The following is an 18329-nucleotide window of genomic DNA, read 5'->3' on the forward strand; positions in this document are numbered from 1 at the left end:
AGTGGGTGGGTCTTTAAATCTGCTGGAAAAAGAGGAACTGGTTCCTGCTTTTTTCCTTTTCTTTTGCCCATTATCACTCCTGGCTGATCAGCATCCTTTTTGTCATTGGCTTAGAAGGCAGTTGCTATCATGAGAAAAAAAATGATACTTTCTTATTACGTTTTCATATATACAATACATGGGTCACCTTTTGCTCCTTTGTTATTACGATTCTTCAGCTTGGCCAGGTTATTAGACATTATTGTAACTAATTTGTCCTGCTCACTGAATAACAACCTCACTATTATAGTAGTAACAACCTGAAGTCCAGAGAAGTCCCCGTAACTGCAATCACAGGACTGATTCTATGTCTTAGTTTAATTCTGTTTTAGCCAGCTTTTTCCTAATGGCTGCTAGTACTATTCAAAATAATTTTCAGGTCACTTAAGCACTTCAACTTTAAAACAAGATAGATTGCTTCAGCGTAACATGATTTCTGGTCAATGGTAATAAGTAAGACGGGGCTTATGCCTGTGTTTACTTGTCAACCTCCATAAATATTCAAGCAGTAAGACTTCACCCTTCTAAACCAAATAGTGATTTTTCAGGCAGGTTCCACATGATGCCAAAATAATGTATTTGGCAAGAAAGAAAAAGATAAATTCATAGTTTTTGGTGACAGCAATTTCTTGGAAAGGATATTTCATGGGTCTTTTTCCTAAGAACTGAATGCTTTTTTGTAGTGAAGACAACTTTCTGGCCATAATGTTCCCTGGTAAGAAGCTAAGAACAAAAGCGACCAGATGAGAATATAGTTACTGTTCCTTTTCTTAGGTGTCTGACGGTGACATCTGGGCACACCTAAAGACACAGCAGGTGTGCAGAAGATGCTCACCTGGACAGCCAGTTACAGTAAATATCAGGGCAGCTCTTAAGAGCTTGGGGGTGCCTGCCTTCCTCTGGCATTCCCTCAGCTCTGGGAATCATTATTACTCATTTGAGCTGTAGACTGTGTGGAACCTTAAATGGGCTCCATCTCTTGGGCTCTGGCCTGTGAGCTTTCTATCACCATTTATTTCACTTTGAGGCAAGATTTTTCCCTTTATGCTCTGGTCAGCGCTGGCATTTTGCATGTCCACTTGGTGAATGAATGGAGACACAGTCTGGGTTTGGGGTTTTAATAACTATTACCCTAAGTGGGTCAGCACTGTATTTTATTATGACATTCTGTGAATTCAGCTGGTAAAGGTAGGAGACATGAGGAACATTTGTATTAGTTGTAGGCTAGCAAAGTTCTTGAGGGTCTGAAGGCTTCAGGAAACTATCTGAAAAGTTCTGTTACTTTACACTCGATTTGGAAAATAGAAGGGAAAGAACTGGCCCCAGGGGGATCCTCAGAGATCCTTCTTTGCATTCACTGTTGAAATACAGCTTTGCCAGAGGAAGCAGTCCCTGTGAAGGAGGGGCTGGTAGCTTCTGACGGAACGCTTATGGGGCAAGGTACCCTTGGAGGCAGCCTTTCTCAAGGCTTACAGAAAAATTGTTGATGACATCAGAATGAGTTTGGCCCTCTCGAACTTTCATCCTGATGGTTCAGCTGAAATAAACCAAAAAAGTCTTCAGCCTCCCCTTGTAGTCACACAATAGCCTCTCAATGCTGGAAAACAACCATCAAAGTCTCATAATCTTTTCTTCTCTAGACTAAACATCCTGTGCTCACTCAATATTTCTGAACAGCCTGGTTTCCCTGTTACTCTCTGATCTAGTCTTCTTCTATAGGCTCTTTTGTCAAGCCTGACCGTAGAGTGTTGCGTCTCCTCTGCTGAGATCTGATCAGTGGGTTTATTTTCTCCCTTGAGCTGCGTATTGCAGACCATTAGCTCACCTGTGCAGGTGCCTCAGGTGGTAAGGTCCCACAGTGCCTCCATGGTGCCTGGTACCCACCAAGAAATTTAGGATATTGAATGCAGGTGTAAGCTAATTAAAGAGTCAGCAGGATATTTTTGAGTGTGAAAATTAGAGCTTTCTCCATTTTTGAAACTAAGTGCAGAGCTATTCTGTTCATTTCAACTTGTTGGTTTCTTGTATATTACATTTCTACCACTCAATATGTTATTCTTCTACTTCTCACTCCCAGCATTATGTCTTTCAGACATTTAACAAGGATGTCTTACAGCTTATGTAAGTCATTTATAAACTAATAGAAAAAGATAGGGAGAAGGTAGCATCTTTATTATAACTATTTTGATATCACATCATAAATTGTCTAATCTAAAGTTATTTCCAACTAGGTAGAAATATTTTAAGGGTATTAATAGTGTTACGGTCTTCTTATATTTACAACAGTGAAAAGCACTTACCAGTCCTAGGTTGAGAAGGTTACCTGTTAAGTAGGTTACCTAGGCCACACTATTTTCATGTCATATTAAAACAGAAAAATTCAGGGCAAAGGGAAAACAAAGGGTATCCCAGAATGCATTTGTTAGAGGCTGGTTCAAATTCAGGAACTCATCACAATCACTTTTTAAAATATTTAATAAATGTTCCATTATGTATATTGGTAGACATAATATTCTGTTGATTTTTGTAAGAACTTAAAATATAGGATGACCCTTCAGCTTTTACTCTGAGACAAAAATAGTCTTTTAATAGGCTGGCAAAACTCAAAAATACTCAATAAACTAGTGCCTGCCTACAAACTACATTCACAGAATAAGGTGGACAAGGTAAATTAACTATGGAGCTCCCAGAGAGTTCTATAGTAATTAATTCTCCAACGAGCTGGTCCCAAGGCAATGCTTAGGTCAAACAGGGCTCCATGGATTTGCTGAAATCTGGCTCTACATTATTCATGTAAAGTTCCTAATCCAAGCTGATTCTGGAAGGTAGGAAGCAGAGAGGCTCTTTTCATTACTTTAAAAGGCAACTCCCATTTAAAGAGCAGAGAGTAAAATAATCCTTGGTCTCCAATAGACTATAGTTTAAACTCAACCAACTTTTACAATTGTAAAGATTTCCATGGCAATCAAGATGATATTTTAATTGAGTTAGGTCTATGGGTCCAAGAATGGCTGAACCATCATCAGTCAGCCAGAATGCCTTAAATTACCACCATTGTTTGAGGTTAAATCATAGTTCCTGCTTGGAGAATTCTCTTAAGGTACAAATCTGTTTTTCTAGGTGATATATAACACATTAGGTTACAATACCAACCATTGACAAGAGCTGAATTGATCAAGAAAGGGTTAGATCAAATACAAACAGCAAGAGAATCCGTTAGCTGTGAGAGTGGTTGTGGGTTTGGAAAGACTCAGAATGCCATGGCATCAAATTCACTATGAACAGGTTCACAAACTGTGTCCAGTGTTTCTGATGATGTGAGAATACCACAGATGGTTGTCAAGACAAAACCTGTTTCCACCACTTACCAGCCACTTTACCTTATTATACAATCTGTACAATGCTCAATTTTTCTCATCTGAAAAATAATGAGGTGAAAATAATACTAACCTCTTAGCATACTGTGAGAAATGAATGGGACAATTCACTTAAAGTATTTAGCATATAGCCAAGCACAAATCAATACTGTAAATGTTAGCTACTATTGTTTCTCTTTGACACTGGTCAAACAGGACTGGTTAGAAGGCTCTCCAGCGAGGTCTTAAAGTTTTTGGAGAACTTAGAGCAAACTTTGCAGGGGATTGCCCAGGTTAGGCAAGCCTAGGTGGAAAGGTACAAATCTGGCTCTAAATGTTGACCACTCTAGAAGGTAGCTAGAGCTAAAGTGGAGACAAGCTGATGCAGTGGAAACCCATGGGCTTGGGGTTAGACAGAGTCAGGTTTGAATCCTTGCCTTTCAACATAGCTATAGGCTTTAGACAAGTCACCTAATCTTTCCTAACCTGGTTGTCCTCACTTCAAAATGACATCATTGACAAACATCATTGGGTTGTGAGGATTGATTAAATTAGAGCATATACATGACTAGCTGCAGGCTCTTCATAGCTTTCGCAGGAGCCCAGCGTCCACAGTGGTACCCGAGGGCCCTTGGCATGGCAGGGGAGCTGGCTGAGCTCTTGAGATCAGCTCCTAATCCCAGCTTTCATCAGAGCAGTTATGCATTTTTATTGGTTTTCTGTGTTGGTGCTCTGTGGAAGATTTTGTCTGCAAAGTTTTCCATTGTGCACAAAAATGTTTGAAAACCACTGGCCTGGCAAACAGTTGTTTACCTAATAAGGCTTGAAGTTTTACAGGGTTCCAAGGAAATAATCCATTAAATACTTATCATGACAGCTGTCTTTTAGTGAACATTAAATAAAAGCTGCATATTCTTTTTCTAAGTACTCAGTTGCCACTATAGCTAGGCTGATCACATTCTGGTTAGCCTGGGACTGTCATGGTTCACTCTTCTTGTCCTGGTATGATAATTAATTGGGCCACTTTTCATTTCCAGCAGTGCCTTGGTTTGGATGATAAATTACTTTTTTACCCCAATTATTGCCCCATCCTATGCTGTGGAAGAAAGTCATTCTGTTTATTAAAAGAGTGGTTGTGGCCACAATGTAGGAACACCATGTTTGGCCAGGCCATGGGGGATTCAGACATACTACCCCAGAGATGTCAGGTCTCTCACATCGCAAGAGCCCTGCCAAACACAAAAACCAATGCCATCTCAGTCTTCATGCGGGGAAGCACGTAGCTGTGTCAGCTGGGAGTAAACTCAGAAGGGGAAAAAAAAAATGTATTTTTTTCCCTTTGCTACTAGGAGAATGTGTTTAAAAAAAATCCTCCAGATGCCCAGGACAGAGATTTGGTTTTGAACATGTTAAAACTGTGACCTTTTGTGACTGTTAACTCACACATGCAGAGAGCAGCAGCCTTTCCTGCGGCACCGCCCAGCCCGTATCCGGTCTAATCAGTAGACAGAAGAAATTCTGCAGTGGTGACTCACTTCTGGGCTAACAATGGAACTTACGCGCCTTTGCTTTTTATTATTCTCAAATCTGGAATGCTTTTGGTAAAGTTTGGTACAGTAAATTTAGAACAAAAGGTGTGGATGTTAATGTGCCTCATGGGTAAAGCTTCAATAGCTTGGGCATGAGTCAAGTGAGGCTAACGGCTGCTGTTCTCAGTTGGGTCCGGCAGTCAGTTGTGTCTGAGTCTCTCTGGTGGAGATTTTCCCAGGTCTTCATACAGATGTCATATCAAGGAGGGAGGGTTTAAACATACATTGGACCGATTCTGAACAGGTATTTTGAACATAGACAACCTTCTTCTCCAAAGTAGGTGCAAGGCAAAAAATTCAGCATAGACCAAATGACAATCCAATGACAGCTCTAGTATATCATGAGTTTCACTCCCCCTCCCCTTGATGATTACCCATTTTTTCCTGAACACCCAGGTTAACACTCAATTAACTCCACACTGGGGAGAAGTAAAAGGTTGTCGTGGCAACTACTTGGAAGATTCAATAGGCACAATCTATTGTACAAGAGGACTTTGTGTTAAAATCTCAGGAACAGTCATGCCAAGTAAATCCATACCAATGCCTAGGGTTTTGCCTCTAAGTAATCTTAAAATACGTAAACCAAAATCTTGAATTCTTGATCTTCAAATGAGATATTTGAAGTTCAGTAGTTATGAGGATCTTTATCTGGAAATGCAGAGAGATATGGAAAACAATAACATAACAGTTGCATGCATCCAATAGTAGATACTTTATCTCTGAAAATTATTTCAAGTAGGTTTGGCACACAGAGGATATCTTGAGGACACATATAACCCTAGAAAGTGGATGGCATATTATAGACCCCTCATAAATAATGTCTTGCCAGAGAATGAGGAATCCACCAAATGGCTTTGTCATTGTTGTTACACTGGAAACATCCTTTCAGCATAGCACACTCATCTCTAAGCTAGACCATTCAGTTTATGGCTAAAATGATTTTCCATTTGAGTACAAATTACCTATTTTACTCATGTTAAATAACAATCATCAGGCACTGTATGAAAAATTTAACTCTCAGGTGGAAGTCAACGAAATATTCTACCTAAAAAAAAAAAAAGAGTCCTCCTACCAGAAGAGGTTGAGGATCACTGGTATGCCCCAGTGAGTAAAGAGAGAGGCTGAGAGTGGACAAGGGGTCACACAGACACTTAGAGGTAGGGTTGGTACCAGGTTCCTTGTCTGATCTGGAGATGTCTGGTCCTCATGTTCTAGTGGCTGCCTGCTGCCCATCCACAGCCAGGACTCTATCTCAGCTATTTCATGCTTTAATTAAAAATGAACGAAGTGGGAATGAGGGGGATGATCCTTTCAGACCCTTCTAAATAAAACATGCGTGGGTGCCTTACACTGCATTTGAACTCCTGGTTAGAAAAAGAATTAATTTTAGCTCAAAATAAGCTCAAAATATTATTTAAAGGAGAATCACAGAATCACGAATCTACAGTGAGAACTGTAACATCTATTAATAGATGCTGCCCTAAAGCCAACGTAAATAATGTCTTGCCAGAGAATGAGGAATCCACCAAATGGCTTTGTCATTGTTGTTACACTGGAAACATCCATTCAACATAGCACACTCATCTCTAAGCTAGACCATTCAGTTTATGGCTAAAATGATTTTCCATTTGAGTACAAATTACCTATTTTTCTCATGTTAAATAACAATCATCAGGCATTGTAAACATTTTTTTTAAATCACCATTTTGATCCTGCCTAGTACTCAAGCTTTTGACTTATAAGTCACGATCCAGTCCCATTTCAAGGATCCAAATCACTTCTTTATCTTTTTCTTTGCTGTGAGCCATGCCTGGACTTCTCAGAGGAGACAGCTGTAGGTAATCAGGCACACACCATTAAGAAAAGATGTGTGGTGTGCAGCTTGCGGTGGAGGAAACAATAGGAAAAGACTTGTAGAGCTGTCACTCTGCAGAGCACAGATTATCATTTCTGATGGATTGGTTCTGTCTTTCTTATGCCTTATTATACTCAGCTCCACTCGCCAGCTCTACCCTCTCTTCCCTCTTCTTAACGGTCTCTGCACACTCTCAATTACCATCCTACCCCTAGTCTTTATATCACTAAAATTCTTGAGAAAGCATTTTATAATTACAACTTCTTTCCCTGTCACTTAAGATAGTCTTTGAGGAAGGTTTTATGTGATCACATCAATGGAAAGAGTGCTAAGACAAAATTAAATGGCTTTCTCTACTGGGGGACTTTTCGGTTCTTTTTTTAAGATTTATTTATTTATTAAATTGAAAGGCAGGATTACAGAGAGAGAAAGGAAGAGAGAGAGAGAGAGAGAGAGCAAGCAAGCGAGCTATCTTCCATCTGCTGGTTCACTACCCAAATGGCCACAATGGCTGGGGCTGGGCCAGGCTGCAGCCAGGAGCCAGGAGTTTCCTCTGGGTCTCCCACATGGGTGCAGGGGCCCAAGCACCTGGACCATCCCCACTGCTTTCCCAGGTGCATTAGAAGAGAGCTGGATCAGAAGTGCAGCAGCCGGGACTAGAACTGATGCACGTATGGGATGCCAGTGCTGCATCCCATACTGCATCCCATGCTGCAGTGGCTTAACGTGCAACACCACAACATCCACCCCTTTTCAGCTCTTTAAATGCATTGACACTTAGTGTAAGTCTCTAAGTGGATAGTGATTCTAAGAAATAAAATATAGAGCTTTTTTTTTTTTTAAGTATAGAGCTTTTACTCAAATTTAATTGAGGACTTTTTTTTTTTTTTTCTCCTGGATACTGTTTGAGAGGGTCTGACACTTGGCAGGCTCCCAGACTATGCCTCAGAGAACAATCTGGAGATATCTATTAGGAAATCCATCTTTCTACACCCAGGTGCTTGACATATTTAGTAGTTGCTGTTCAGTATTGCTGGTTGAGTGAATGAATGTGTGTATGATTCAGGAACACCTCCCTGAACAGAGATCTTGGGTGCTTGTTCCATGGGACACAGGACATAGGACTCAGGCTCATCCACAAACACTCATCCTAAAAACAACCTAAGACAGGGATGGCTTCACAGACTTGTGAACTGAATGTTCACACAGGCCCCTTTCCTTGTGCTGAAACAAAACAAAACAACAACAACAAAAAAAAACATGCTGTTATTGGGTATTAATGTACTGCTGTCACTATCTTGAAATATTAAATAATTTTTAAACATGGAGCTCCACATGGGGCTGTGCAAATTATGTAGCTAATCCTAGCCAAGGTGTCCCCTGCTGGAGCAATTGTTCTCTTTCTTCAGGTCACTTGCTTTCTGAGGGTTTATCTACCAGGCCACTCAGCTGTAGGGCACCATCAGCCTATTCCCATCATCTAGAGCCTTCTCTTTAATACCCCTTCATCAAAATCTAGGTTCTGAATGTGTTCCTTATGTGGCAGTTGCACTCTTTATAGCTATCATAATGGAAAGGATAAATTTTATTTAGAGTATTAACTGAATAGCTATAAAGTGTTAAAAATCTTTTTTGTTTTGTATTTTATTTAAAAAGGAGAAAGGGGGAGAGAGAGAGGAGAGAGAAGAGAGATCTTCATCTTCTGGTTCACTCCCCAAATGTCTACAACAGCCAGAGCTGGGCCAGGCTGAAGCCAGGAGCCCAGAAGTCAATCTGGGTCTCCCATGTGGGTGACAGGAACTCAAGAACTTGAGTCACCACCTGCTCCCTTCCAGGATATGCATTAAGAGGAACCTGGACTTGGAAGTAGAGCTGGGACTTGAACCCAGTCTCTGTGATCTGGGAGGTGGGCACCAAACACCTGCCCTATGAATGATTCTTTTAGCCAAAGATGGACTTAACCACCAGCAGTATTTTAGGTATTTACTAGACTGGGACACTTTAGGCAGCTTCCACTGAGAGAAATTCTGGGGTGAGGCAATTTTCCTGTGTCCTTTCTCTTAAAGGAACTGTAGACCATGCCACTTCATTGATTCATGAAGCAGCTCTCATTGATATCAAAAATGCTTTTGAAAATAACAGTGTATGCTGTCATTACACTTTTTAAGTGGGCAGAACCTAAGAGATAGGGTTTTGTCAAACAGTTTTACAATAAGCATATTTCAAGAGCCTGTTTACTTTTAGCTATAAGATTCATCCCTTCTGAATTAGAAATCAAAAGTCCTTGATTGTAGATTGGTTTATTTTGCCCCTCTCTAAGCTATAGAATCTTGGGCAAATTACTGGATGTCTTAAATTCTTTGTTTTCTCATTAAAAAAATGAGACCAAGGAAATGGAAGCCAAGGAACACCTCTTTTTCTTTTTTTTTCTTTCTTTTTTTTTTTTTTTTTTTTGTGGGAGTTAAATGAGTCAAAGTTCTTTGAAAATCATGATGGAGATTCCATGATAAAATATATTTCTGGGTGTACAACAGCATGTTCTGGGATGTCCAAAGACAGATTCAAAGCTGAAGTCAAGAATGGCCAAGGAGATCAGAATTTGGGGTCAGGTTTGAAAAACTGATAAGACGTTGCAAGAGCACACAAGTGAGCATGCGAGCTAGCCGAGGCCAGACCTGCCTTCACAGGCACAGGGCACAGGTATGGTCCATGGCAGCAGTCATCGACAAACTGGAATCCTGAACACGAGATACAACTGGGAAAAGCTGACGAACTGGAGCAAGAAGTCAAGGAAAATCCATGCCGATCCTGTGGAGAAAGGAGGCATGGGAAGGCCTTTCAAGGGAAAGATGTGTTTCACAAACGTAGCAGCAGCGCTCACAGGACTTTCCACAGAAAGGGTCTTGCTGAATAAATCAGCGGCGGTGTGTGTCAACACACATCTGGGCAGTCATTCAAATCCAGGGGTCAGGAAGCTGCAGGCTTTACATGTACAGAGAAGCTGGTTCCATTCTGCAGATCCTGTCGGGAGCACAAAGACGAACCCTGTGGGAAGACCTTGATGGAGAGGGAAGGCCAAGGCTGAACTTGCTGAGCATGTGCTTCAGGAAGGAGAGAGTAGATAGAGCAGGCATTGTGATGTGGCTCAAAAACAGTATTTGTGATTCTATTCAAAACCAGAGGACAATTTGGTAGATTGGGAGGGGCAATATGACTGGGAAGTAGAGACCCTGGTGGAGGTCAGGCTACACAAACCATGGGAAAGGCGTGCGATGAGAGGGGAGTAGACAGGAATCAATAGCAAGGAGAGGCAGGAACAGCAGCAAGCCAAGCCCACTTTCCAGCCTGTTGCTCCCAACAGGACTGGGGCAGGTCTTGTCGGAGGCTAACTTGGTTCAGAGTCAGTGTAGATGCACGCAGACATCTGGTGTTTCTGGAGTTCCGGCACTAGAAAGTGGCAATGGAAGACTCAGGGGTGTGGACTGGAGTCCCTTGGGAGTGTGGAGACCCTGCCGGAGCCCTGTTTATAGAAGCAGAGGACAAGGGCAGTGTGGGAGCGGCTCTGGAGTTGACTGGGTGATGACTCAGGATCTGCTTCCTGGGTGAAGACAGGCTCCAAAATCTGACCTGAAGCAGCTGAGTCCTGTTCCAGCTGAGGCATACAGTGCTGGACGGGAGGCAAGAAGGTTCGGGAGGCAGACGGCGATTCTGAGAGAGGGAGGGAGGAACACTGGAACTGATCTTTATATGCACAGGAAGGAAATATCCTGGGGAAGAGTTACATGTGGGGTATGGAAAGGAGGAAGCAGAAAGGGTAAAGGGAGAGTAAGGAATGTGGACTAAGTGTGATCCTAGGACATCACAGGTCTAATCTGATTTGAATGCTGCTGCAGCCTTGTAAAGCAGGTGTTGCTGTTTCTAGTTCACAGATAAGATTAACTCGCTACTTACATTGATAACAGGATCGAATGCTTATTTCATGCTAGGAACTTTACAGCATCTCTCCTGATCCTTACAACAATAGGAAATAAATGCTATTGTTCATCCAGTTTTCAGATGAGGAAACTCAAACATGAAGGAGTCTAGTAACATACCCAGGGCCACACAAACTAAAAATGGTGAGAGCCAATACTCAAGCCTGAGACACTTCTCTTCAGAACCCCAAATCTTAATTATTGTAATAAATCAGCTCTAATGAACCAAAAATAAGAGAAAAAAGAGGAAAGATAGACTTATAAGAGTTAGTATAATAAGAATTGATATTTAATATGTGCCAGACCCTAGGCTAAGAGCCTTATACTGTTATATATTATCTCATTGAATTTTCAGAACAATCCCTTTGCCTTATTGAGGTACAGGATGGAGCACAAAGTAGATGCTCAATAAATATTTATTGAAAGAACCTTAAAAGATAACTACATTGCTTTACTTTTTGGAAATGGCAGGTCACAGGACTGGAGTTCAAAAGCCTCAGCTCCTGGGACTCTGCATTTATTTCTGTCTGAAATTATCTTGTTTATTATTTTGCTTATCTATTATTTGTCTCTTTTTTTGCATGTGAACTCTAAGACACAGGAGCCTCACTCATATTGTTCAGTGCTGTACTGGCAGCATCTAGAACAACACTTGAGGCACAGGACATGACTAGTGAATAACCACTGCTTGAAAGAAGAGAATCCAGCAGAACCATCAGCCCTTTAACTATGGTTTCACCTCCCCTGGTTTCAGCTATAGTTAATCACAGTCCAAAAGTATTAAATTGAAAGTTCTGGAAATAATTTATAAGTTGTAAATAGCTTCTATGATAGTACTTTTTTCTATTTCAGTATTTTTGTTCCTCTCTTACTATGCCTCATTTATAAACTTTATCATAAGTATTTATGTCAGAAAAACCAGTCTATCTACAGGATTTGGTACTAGTCTTAGTTTCAGGCATTCACTAAGGCTCATGGAATGTATTCCCATGGATAAGAGGGCACTGTATTTCTGCCTTTCAGGAAAACTTCTTCCACTGATGCCCAGAGAACTGCTAAACAGAGCCGCTGACTGCTCATCTCATCTATATGCCTGTTTCCAACACCATCTGTGAACTTTCTCACCCACTGGCTCAACTTTCCATTTACTCAGCTAATCTTAGTTGCAGAGCAAACAGAGAAATATTTTTGTTTTGTTTTCAAGACATAATCAGAAATCTTCAATGCATGAAAACTCTTCTACCTCAAACCCATTAGGTTGGCTACTATCAAAAAAAAAAAAAAAGCAAAAAAAATGTTGTTGAGGATGTGGAGAAATTGGAACCTTTGTGCACCACTGATGAGACCATAACAAGGTAGAGTTGCTGTGAAAAACAGATCGGAGTCTCTGTAAAAAGTTACAAACAGAATTAATATGTATTCCAGCAATCCCTACTTCTAGGCATAGACACCAAAGAACTGAAAGCATGGTCTCTAATGGATATTTTTACACTCATATTTAGTCACAGCAGCCAAAAGGTAGAGGAAACCCAACTGCCCATGAGTGGATGAATAAACAAAATGTGGCATACACAGCCCATGAAATATTATTCGGCCTCAAAAAAGAAGTTGATTCTAATAGACTCTGCAACAAGCATGAAACTTGAAGATATTATGCTAGATGAAAGAAGCCAACCAAAATGGCAAATACTTTATGATACCGCTGAAAAGGTATCTAGAATAGTCACATTCACAGAGGTAGAAAGTGGAAGAGTGGTTCCCAAGTGCTAGGTTGAGGGAAAAGTGGGGAGTTATTATCTAATGGCTATGGAGTTTTGCAAGATGAGAAAAATTCTGGAGATAGGTTGTACAACAATGTGAACATACTTAGCATTAGTGAGGACTTAGAAATGATTATGTTGCTAAGATTTTTGTGTGCATTTTGCTGTAATTTACAAAAAAAAATGGACTTATAAAAAGACCCTTGGAGGTAGGCCATAGACCTTACTTTAAAATAAGTGAACAATTCTACTAAGTCAAATGAAAATGCAGAGTATATAAAAGGCATAGGGATGGAAGATGCCATCAACAGTCAGTATCAGAGATGAGAAAGGACGAAGCATGAGCTCTGCTCTTTTGGACTTCTGATGCTTGGTGTTGCAAAGAACACTCTTCAATGGTTTGTTGATCTTGTGCATATTCTTAAGTGTCATGTAGAAATCTCTATAGAGACTGAGGACCCGTGGGCCTTCACGAAGCCAGACTGATCAGATCAGGCTGTGACTGACAGTGGGAATGTGACAGCGGGAATGTGACAAAATCCCCAGACTCTTACCTGTCCACACGAAGCTGGCAGACAATGCTCAGGGCATCAACGACTCCTTCTTTTTTCAACTGTTGACAGCCAATGGATGTAGCAATGAAACACCCTGTTCTACCAATCCCTGCACTGAAAAGAAAAGAAAAGGAATCAAAAGGTGGGAAGTGGGGAATGACAAAGATAAAAGTTGCTAAGAATATTTTTTAACCTGAAATACAGTTAAGACTAATAACAACAATACCCACTCACATGTACTGAGTGTTGCAAACCTGGCTCTGTGCTAAGTGCTTAAAACCTCTTCTTTCATCTAGTCATAAATAGTAGGAGGAGTGGGGTGGAGGGAGGTGGGGGTGGGAAGAATAGTGAAAAGGCATTGTAATTGTTCAAGAGAGCAGAATTAGCGCCTGGATTTAGGGAAGGTGTAGGTACTAGAAGGGATGGGAAAGATGTAAACACTTCACAAATGTGATTCTGGTGGAGCTAAAAGATGAGCAAAGCAAAAGTTCAAAGATGCTTAGGCCTAGAGGATGGGAAACATGGCAGCACCACGGAGGCAAAGAAGAATGCCAGAAAGAGGAATGACTTGAGGGAGGAGTTTGGTCTCACACGTACTGATGTGAGAAGTCTAGGGAATAATCAAGAATGCAGCTCAGTTTAGGAGAGAGGATGTGGCTGGAGGCACATATTTCCAGGTCACTTATACAGAAGTGATCCTGAATAGACACACTGTCCATCCCGGAGGGTTCTCAGGCATGCTCATCTGCCTTACCCAGTATGTCTATAAAATAAACCTAACAATCTCATGCATCCACTTGCTCTCTCACCCACACTGTCTGTCTTTCTGCAATTTCAGCCACTAACAGTCTTGATGTAAATTTCTCTCAAATCTACATCTAAACTCCCTAAATTTCTCTGGAACACTTGATGTTACTATTTTGCACTTGCTCAATGTATCTAAATCCAATGTATTTAAAACAGAATTAATTATCTTTTCCCTCAATGGCAGTACCCGTCAGCCACAAGTTTTCCAGCCTAGAAGTCTTGGAGCCATCTTCAGCATCTCCCCCTCTCTCACCTCCCACATCCAATCTGCTACCAATTCTTCGGTTTTCCAACTCTGCTGAGCCTTTGGGATCTATGATTTCCTTTCTATAGATTATGTTCACATTTTCCACATGTCCACTTCATGATCAGCAGAGATAGCATCATGGTTTCCAAGTCTCAAGTCTCTTCTTGGACTAATTCATGACAAATACAGTCACTAGGTTCATAATTCTAAACTAAGAACTTAGTTATTTCACTGTCTACTCAAACACTGTAGCTGGCTCCTATTAGTTAAAGCATAATGCCTGTTTTCTCCCATGCTATTCATGACCTTACAAAATCTGCATGTGACTTTCAAACTTTATGCCTTTTTGCAGTCTTCCTTGTAGCCTATGTGCCTTTGTTCTCAGTTTCATAAAAAAAAAATGCCTTTTGTTTTCCTATTTTCCCTGCGAATGACATTTTCTCAATCTGGATGCCTTCCCCATCATCTAAAAACTACAACAAACATTGATCCTTTTTTGGGACTCAGTTTAACATTATCCCAATTTTTAGAGGCTTCTTTCAATCTTCAGGGTAAGAATCAACTACTTCCTTCTTGGTGCTCAAATAACATTGACTTCTCATATCTGGCACTTGTTTCCTATTGAATGTGAGTGCAGAGGAATTCAGATGAGAAATGAATCCTTTTTAGCTGAAGTGTCTATAGAGAGTTTGTTTCATTAAAGAAATAGGATTTGAATGGCAAGCATTTGGCTGGCATGAATGAGAGAGAAAGCTCATGCACGACAATGGTTAAAAGGAAAGAATGGATGTGAAACAGAATATATGCTTTGTGACAATAAGTAGACTCACTTGGCCTGAGGAGAAGTTATTTTAGTGGAAAATAAGACGGGGAAGGTACCATGTGATTTTTTTTAAAGATTTATTTGAAAGGTAGAGTTACAGAGAAATCATCCATCTGCTGTTCACTCCCCAAATGGCTGCAATGGCCAAAGCTGGGCCAGGCTGAGTCCAGGAGCCTGGAACTCAATCTGGGTCTACTGCCTGGGTGACAGGAATCCAAGTACTGGGGCCATCTTCTGCTGGGTTCCCAGACACATTAGCAGGGAACTGAGGTTTGAACTGATACTCATATGGGATGTAACATTGCAGATGGCGGCTTAATCCACTGTGCAACAATGCTGTCTCCAGTACCCTAAGACATTATATGGAAAGCTAAGAGTTTTGGACTTGATCCTCTATATTTTTTATTGTGGGTAATTAAAGAAGCTTTTTCAGGGGCCAGCACTGTGGCATAGCAGGTAAAGCCGCGCTGCAGTGCTGGCATCCCATATGGGCGCCAGTTCGAGTCTTGGCTGCTCACTTCCGATTCAGCTCTCTGCTATGGCCTGGGAAAGCAGTGGAGGATGGCCCAAGTCCTTGGGTCCCTGCACTCATGTGGGAGACCCAGAAGAAGCTCCTGGCTCCTGGCTTCAGATCGGTGCAGCTCCGGCCATTGCAGCCATTTGGGAAGTGAACCAGCGGATGGAAGACTTCTCTCTCTCCCTCTCTGCCTCCCCTTCTCTAACTCTGCCTTTCAAATAAATAAATAAAAATTTTTCTTTTTTTAAAGAAGCTTGGCCAGCGCTGTGGCTCAATAGGCTAATCCTCTGCCTGCGGCACCGGCACACGGGGTTCTAGTCCCAGTCGGGACACCGGATTCTGTCCCGGCTGCCCCTCCTCCAGGCCAGCTCTCTGCTGTGGCCTGGGAGTGCAGTGGAGGATGGCCCAAGTCCTTGGGCCCTGCACTCGCATGGGAGACCAGGAGAAGCACCTGGCTCCTGGTTTCGGATCAGTGCGGTGCGCCAGCTGCAAGTGGCCATTGGAGAGTGAACCAACGGCAAAGGAAGACCTTTCTCTCTGTCTTTCTCACTGTCTACTCTGCCTGTCAAAAAAAATAAAAAAGAAGCTTTTTTTAAAGAATTAAATGAAAATTATGAACTTCTACTCCCCAGAAAAATTCACATAAACTTAGGTACCCAGATTTGCTTAAATGAGTTCAAGGAGTTCATTGATCCCTGTGATTTGTCTATATACTCAAGGTTAAGGACTTTTGCTGCAGACAACGAGAAAACATTGGCAAGTTTTGAAGAGGGATTTCACTTAATGAAAGGAGGTTTTAGGAACAACATCCAAGGGAAGTCTACAGAGTGGGCCATAGTTGCAGAGAGGGCATAGGGGAGTAGGGTACATGTGTGTAATTAGACAACGACTTCTAAAGGCCATGGATGAGGTCATAAGGGCCTGAACTAGGGTGGTTGGACAGGAAGTAGTGATTGTGGAGAAGCTTTGAAGGGAAAGCCAATCTAGTGACTGATTAGATATTGAGCCTAGAATTGAAAGAGAGGCCAAAGATAACTGTCAACATTGGATGCCGAATTACTGGAAAAAAGCTCGTTTCATTCTTCGAAACAGTAATCAGAAGGGGAGTTGGTTTTATAGGGGAAATGGCTAGATCAGTTCAGACATCCTGAGAGTTTAATGATTTTGGGTGGGGAACAGTTTCAACCCTAAAACATGGCCAATTAGGTTGTTTTCCCAAGGGTTCTAAGAAGTTTAGGAGAAGGGCTAATGCTGGAACCTGGATAGTGGCATCTGGAATAAACAGATATACAATACATTTCACTCTTAAACCACAAACTTTAAAAAAATGAGGCTAGAATTACAATACAAAAGACTATTTTTATTATTAAAGATATTATTAAAAAGCTATTTTAAGAGACTTAACAGGTTGAACAAAGCAACATAAAGTATTTTGAGAAAATATGGAGAATGAATGATTGGTGATATAAGTGACTTTAAAAATATGTGCTTTAGTTTGGTTTCCCTCATACTGAAAGGAAAGCACAGTGGGGAAGACCATCAATTCTAGGAGGTACAGCTGTGGGCATCTAGTGCTCATGTCTGTCTCACTTTAGTACCTCACGTTCTGCTAACAGCGCTGCTTTCCTTTTGGTAAACTACCATTTGTCCACTTCCCACTTCATCAGTTTGTTTCCATCTGTTTTACATGAGATAACTTGACCTGTTTTCATCAGACTTTCCATAGTAATAAATGCTACCCATATAATCTAAATAGATTTCAGGCACCATCTTGAAACAACAAAAAAGTCACTGTGATTTCAAAAAACACACTTGCAATTCCTAGTGTCTATGAAACTTAGACTAAATGAATCAGTATGTTTCAAATTAGACTACTGAGTAAAGTTTCCTGTTCACTGAGTCATTTTTTCAGGACTCCTATTTTGTTTACTGGGTAGTTGCTATTAATGCCCTGAAAGTGTGGCCTCATTTCTCTGTGTATTGTCTTAAGACTCAAATATTAGGAAGTTAACAAATTTCAATATATATTAAATTAATTAAGAAACTCATATCCAGGAAGAAAACCCCACTTCTATGTGCTCTATGACTTCACAAAGACTGGACAGCTGCTTAGGCAGAAATAACAGCTCACGCCTTACCTGCAGTGGACGACCACAGGCCCTCGGCCGTCAGAAGCAAGTCTGTCTTCTTCCACATCCAGCATGAGCTGGAGAAGGGGCTGGGCACTGTCTGGAGTCTTGTGATCGGGCCATGAGGTGTACCAGTAATGCTTCACATGTTGGGTGTGACTTCCTTGCTGAAAATAGCAACGGCCACCAAATGCCTTATTCACTTGTGGAACTAAAAGTCGCCCAAGCCACAATACTGAATGCGTTCTGTCACTTCCATGTAGCGAGCAACGGATTCCAAGTTGCAAAAAGCCTGGAAGATCTGTGACGAATACCCTTTCATCTTGAGAAAACTCCACGGTAAATATCCCAATCTCAAAAGTTTGACAGTCTTGCCTCTGCTAGGTTAGATCTCTATCTATAATATAGATAACAATGCCAAATATGTGTTTATAATATAATAAACAAGGACTTAGGTGAAAATGTAGCCAAGACAGAATGGGATATATGAGGGTATTTCAAAAAGTTTGTGGAAAAATGGATGAAACATCAGTTTATTTTGCATTTCCCATGGACTTTTTGAAGACTTCTATGCATAGATTTCAAAATCTTTTGTAACATAATAAACCTATCTTTTAATTCCATTTTCCCACAGATCTTTTGAAGTACCTTTGTATTATGTTTCCTGCTCAGTGATCAT

At 41.0% G+C, this 18329-nt stretch overlaps 1 protein-coding gene across 7 annotated transcripts in view; it reads right to left on the reverse strand.

The window, feature by feature from the left end:
- The window catches only part of PTPRR (protein tyrosine phosphatase receptor type R), a 287862-nt gene that overhangs the window by 1872 nt on the left and 267661 nt on the right, over positions 1–18329 (reverse strand). For 5 of the 7 annotated variants that reach the window (XM_089308692.1, XM_008256786.5, XM_051845666.3 and 2 more), the window contains 2 exons: positions 17660–17817; positions 13128–13241 (listed from right to left, as the gene is read on the reverse strand). In XM_089308692.1, the coding sequence (XP_089164818.1) occupies positions 13128–13241; positions 17660–17817 (272 nt within the window). Of the gene's footprint in view, positions 1–9253; positions 9861–13127; positions 13242–17659; positions 17818–18329 lie in introns of those variants that run through there. The other 2 variants (XM_070052633.2, XM_089308691.1) reach the window with 2 other exon arrangements.

Source organism: Oryctolagus cuniculus, chromosome 11 (assembly GCF_051225735.1).
Source record: "Oryctolagus cuniculus isolate XC-2025 breed Fujian yellow rabbit chromosome 11, ASM5122573v1, whole genome shotgun sequence".
NCBI lineage: Eukaryota > Metazoa > Chordata > Mammalia > Lagomorpha > Leporidae > Oryctolagus > Oryctolagus cuniculus.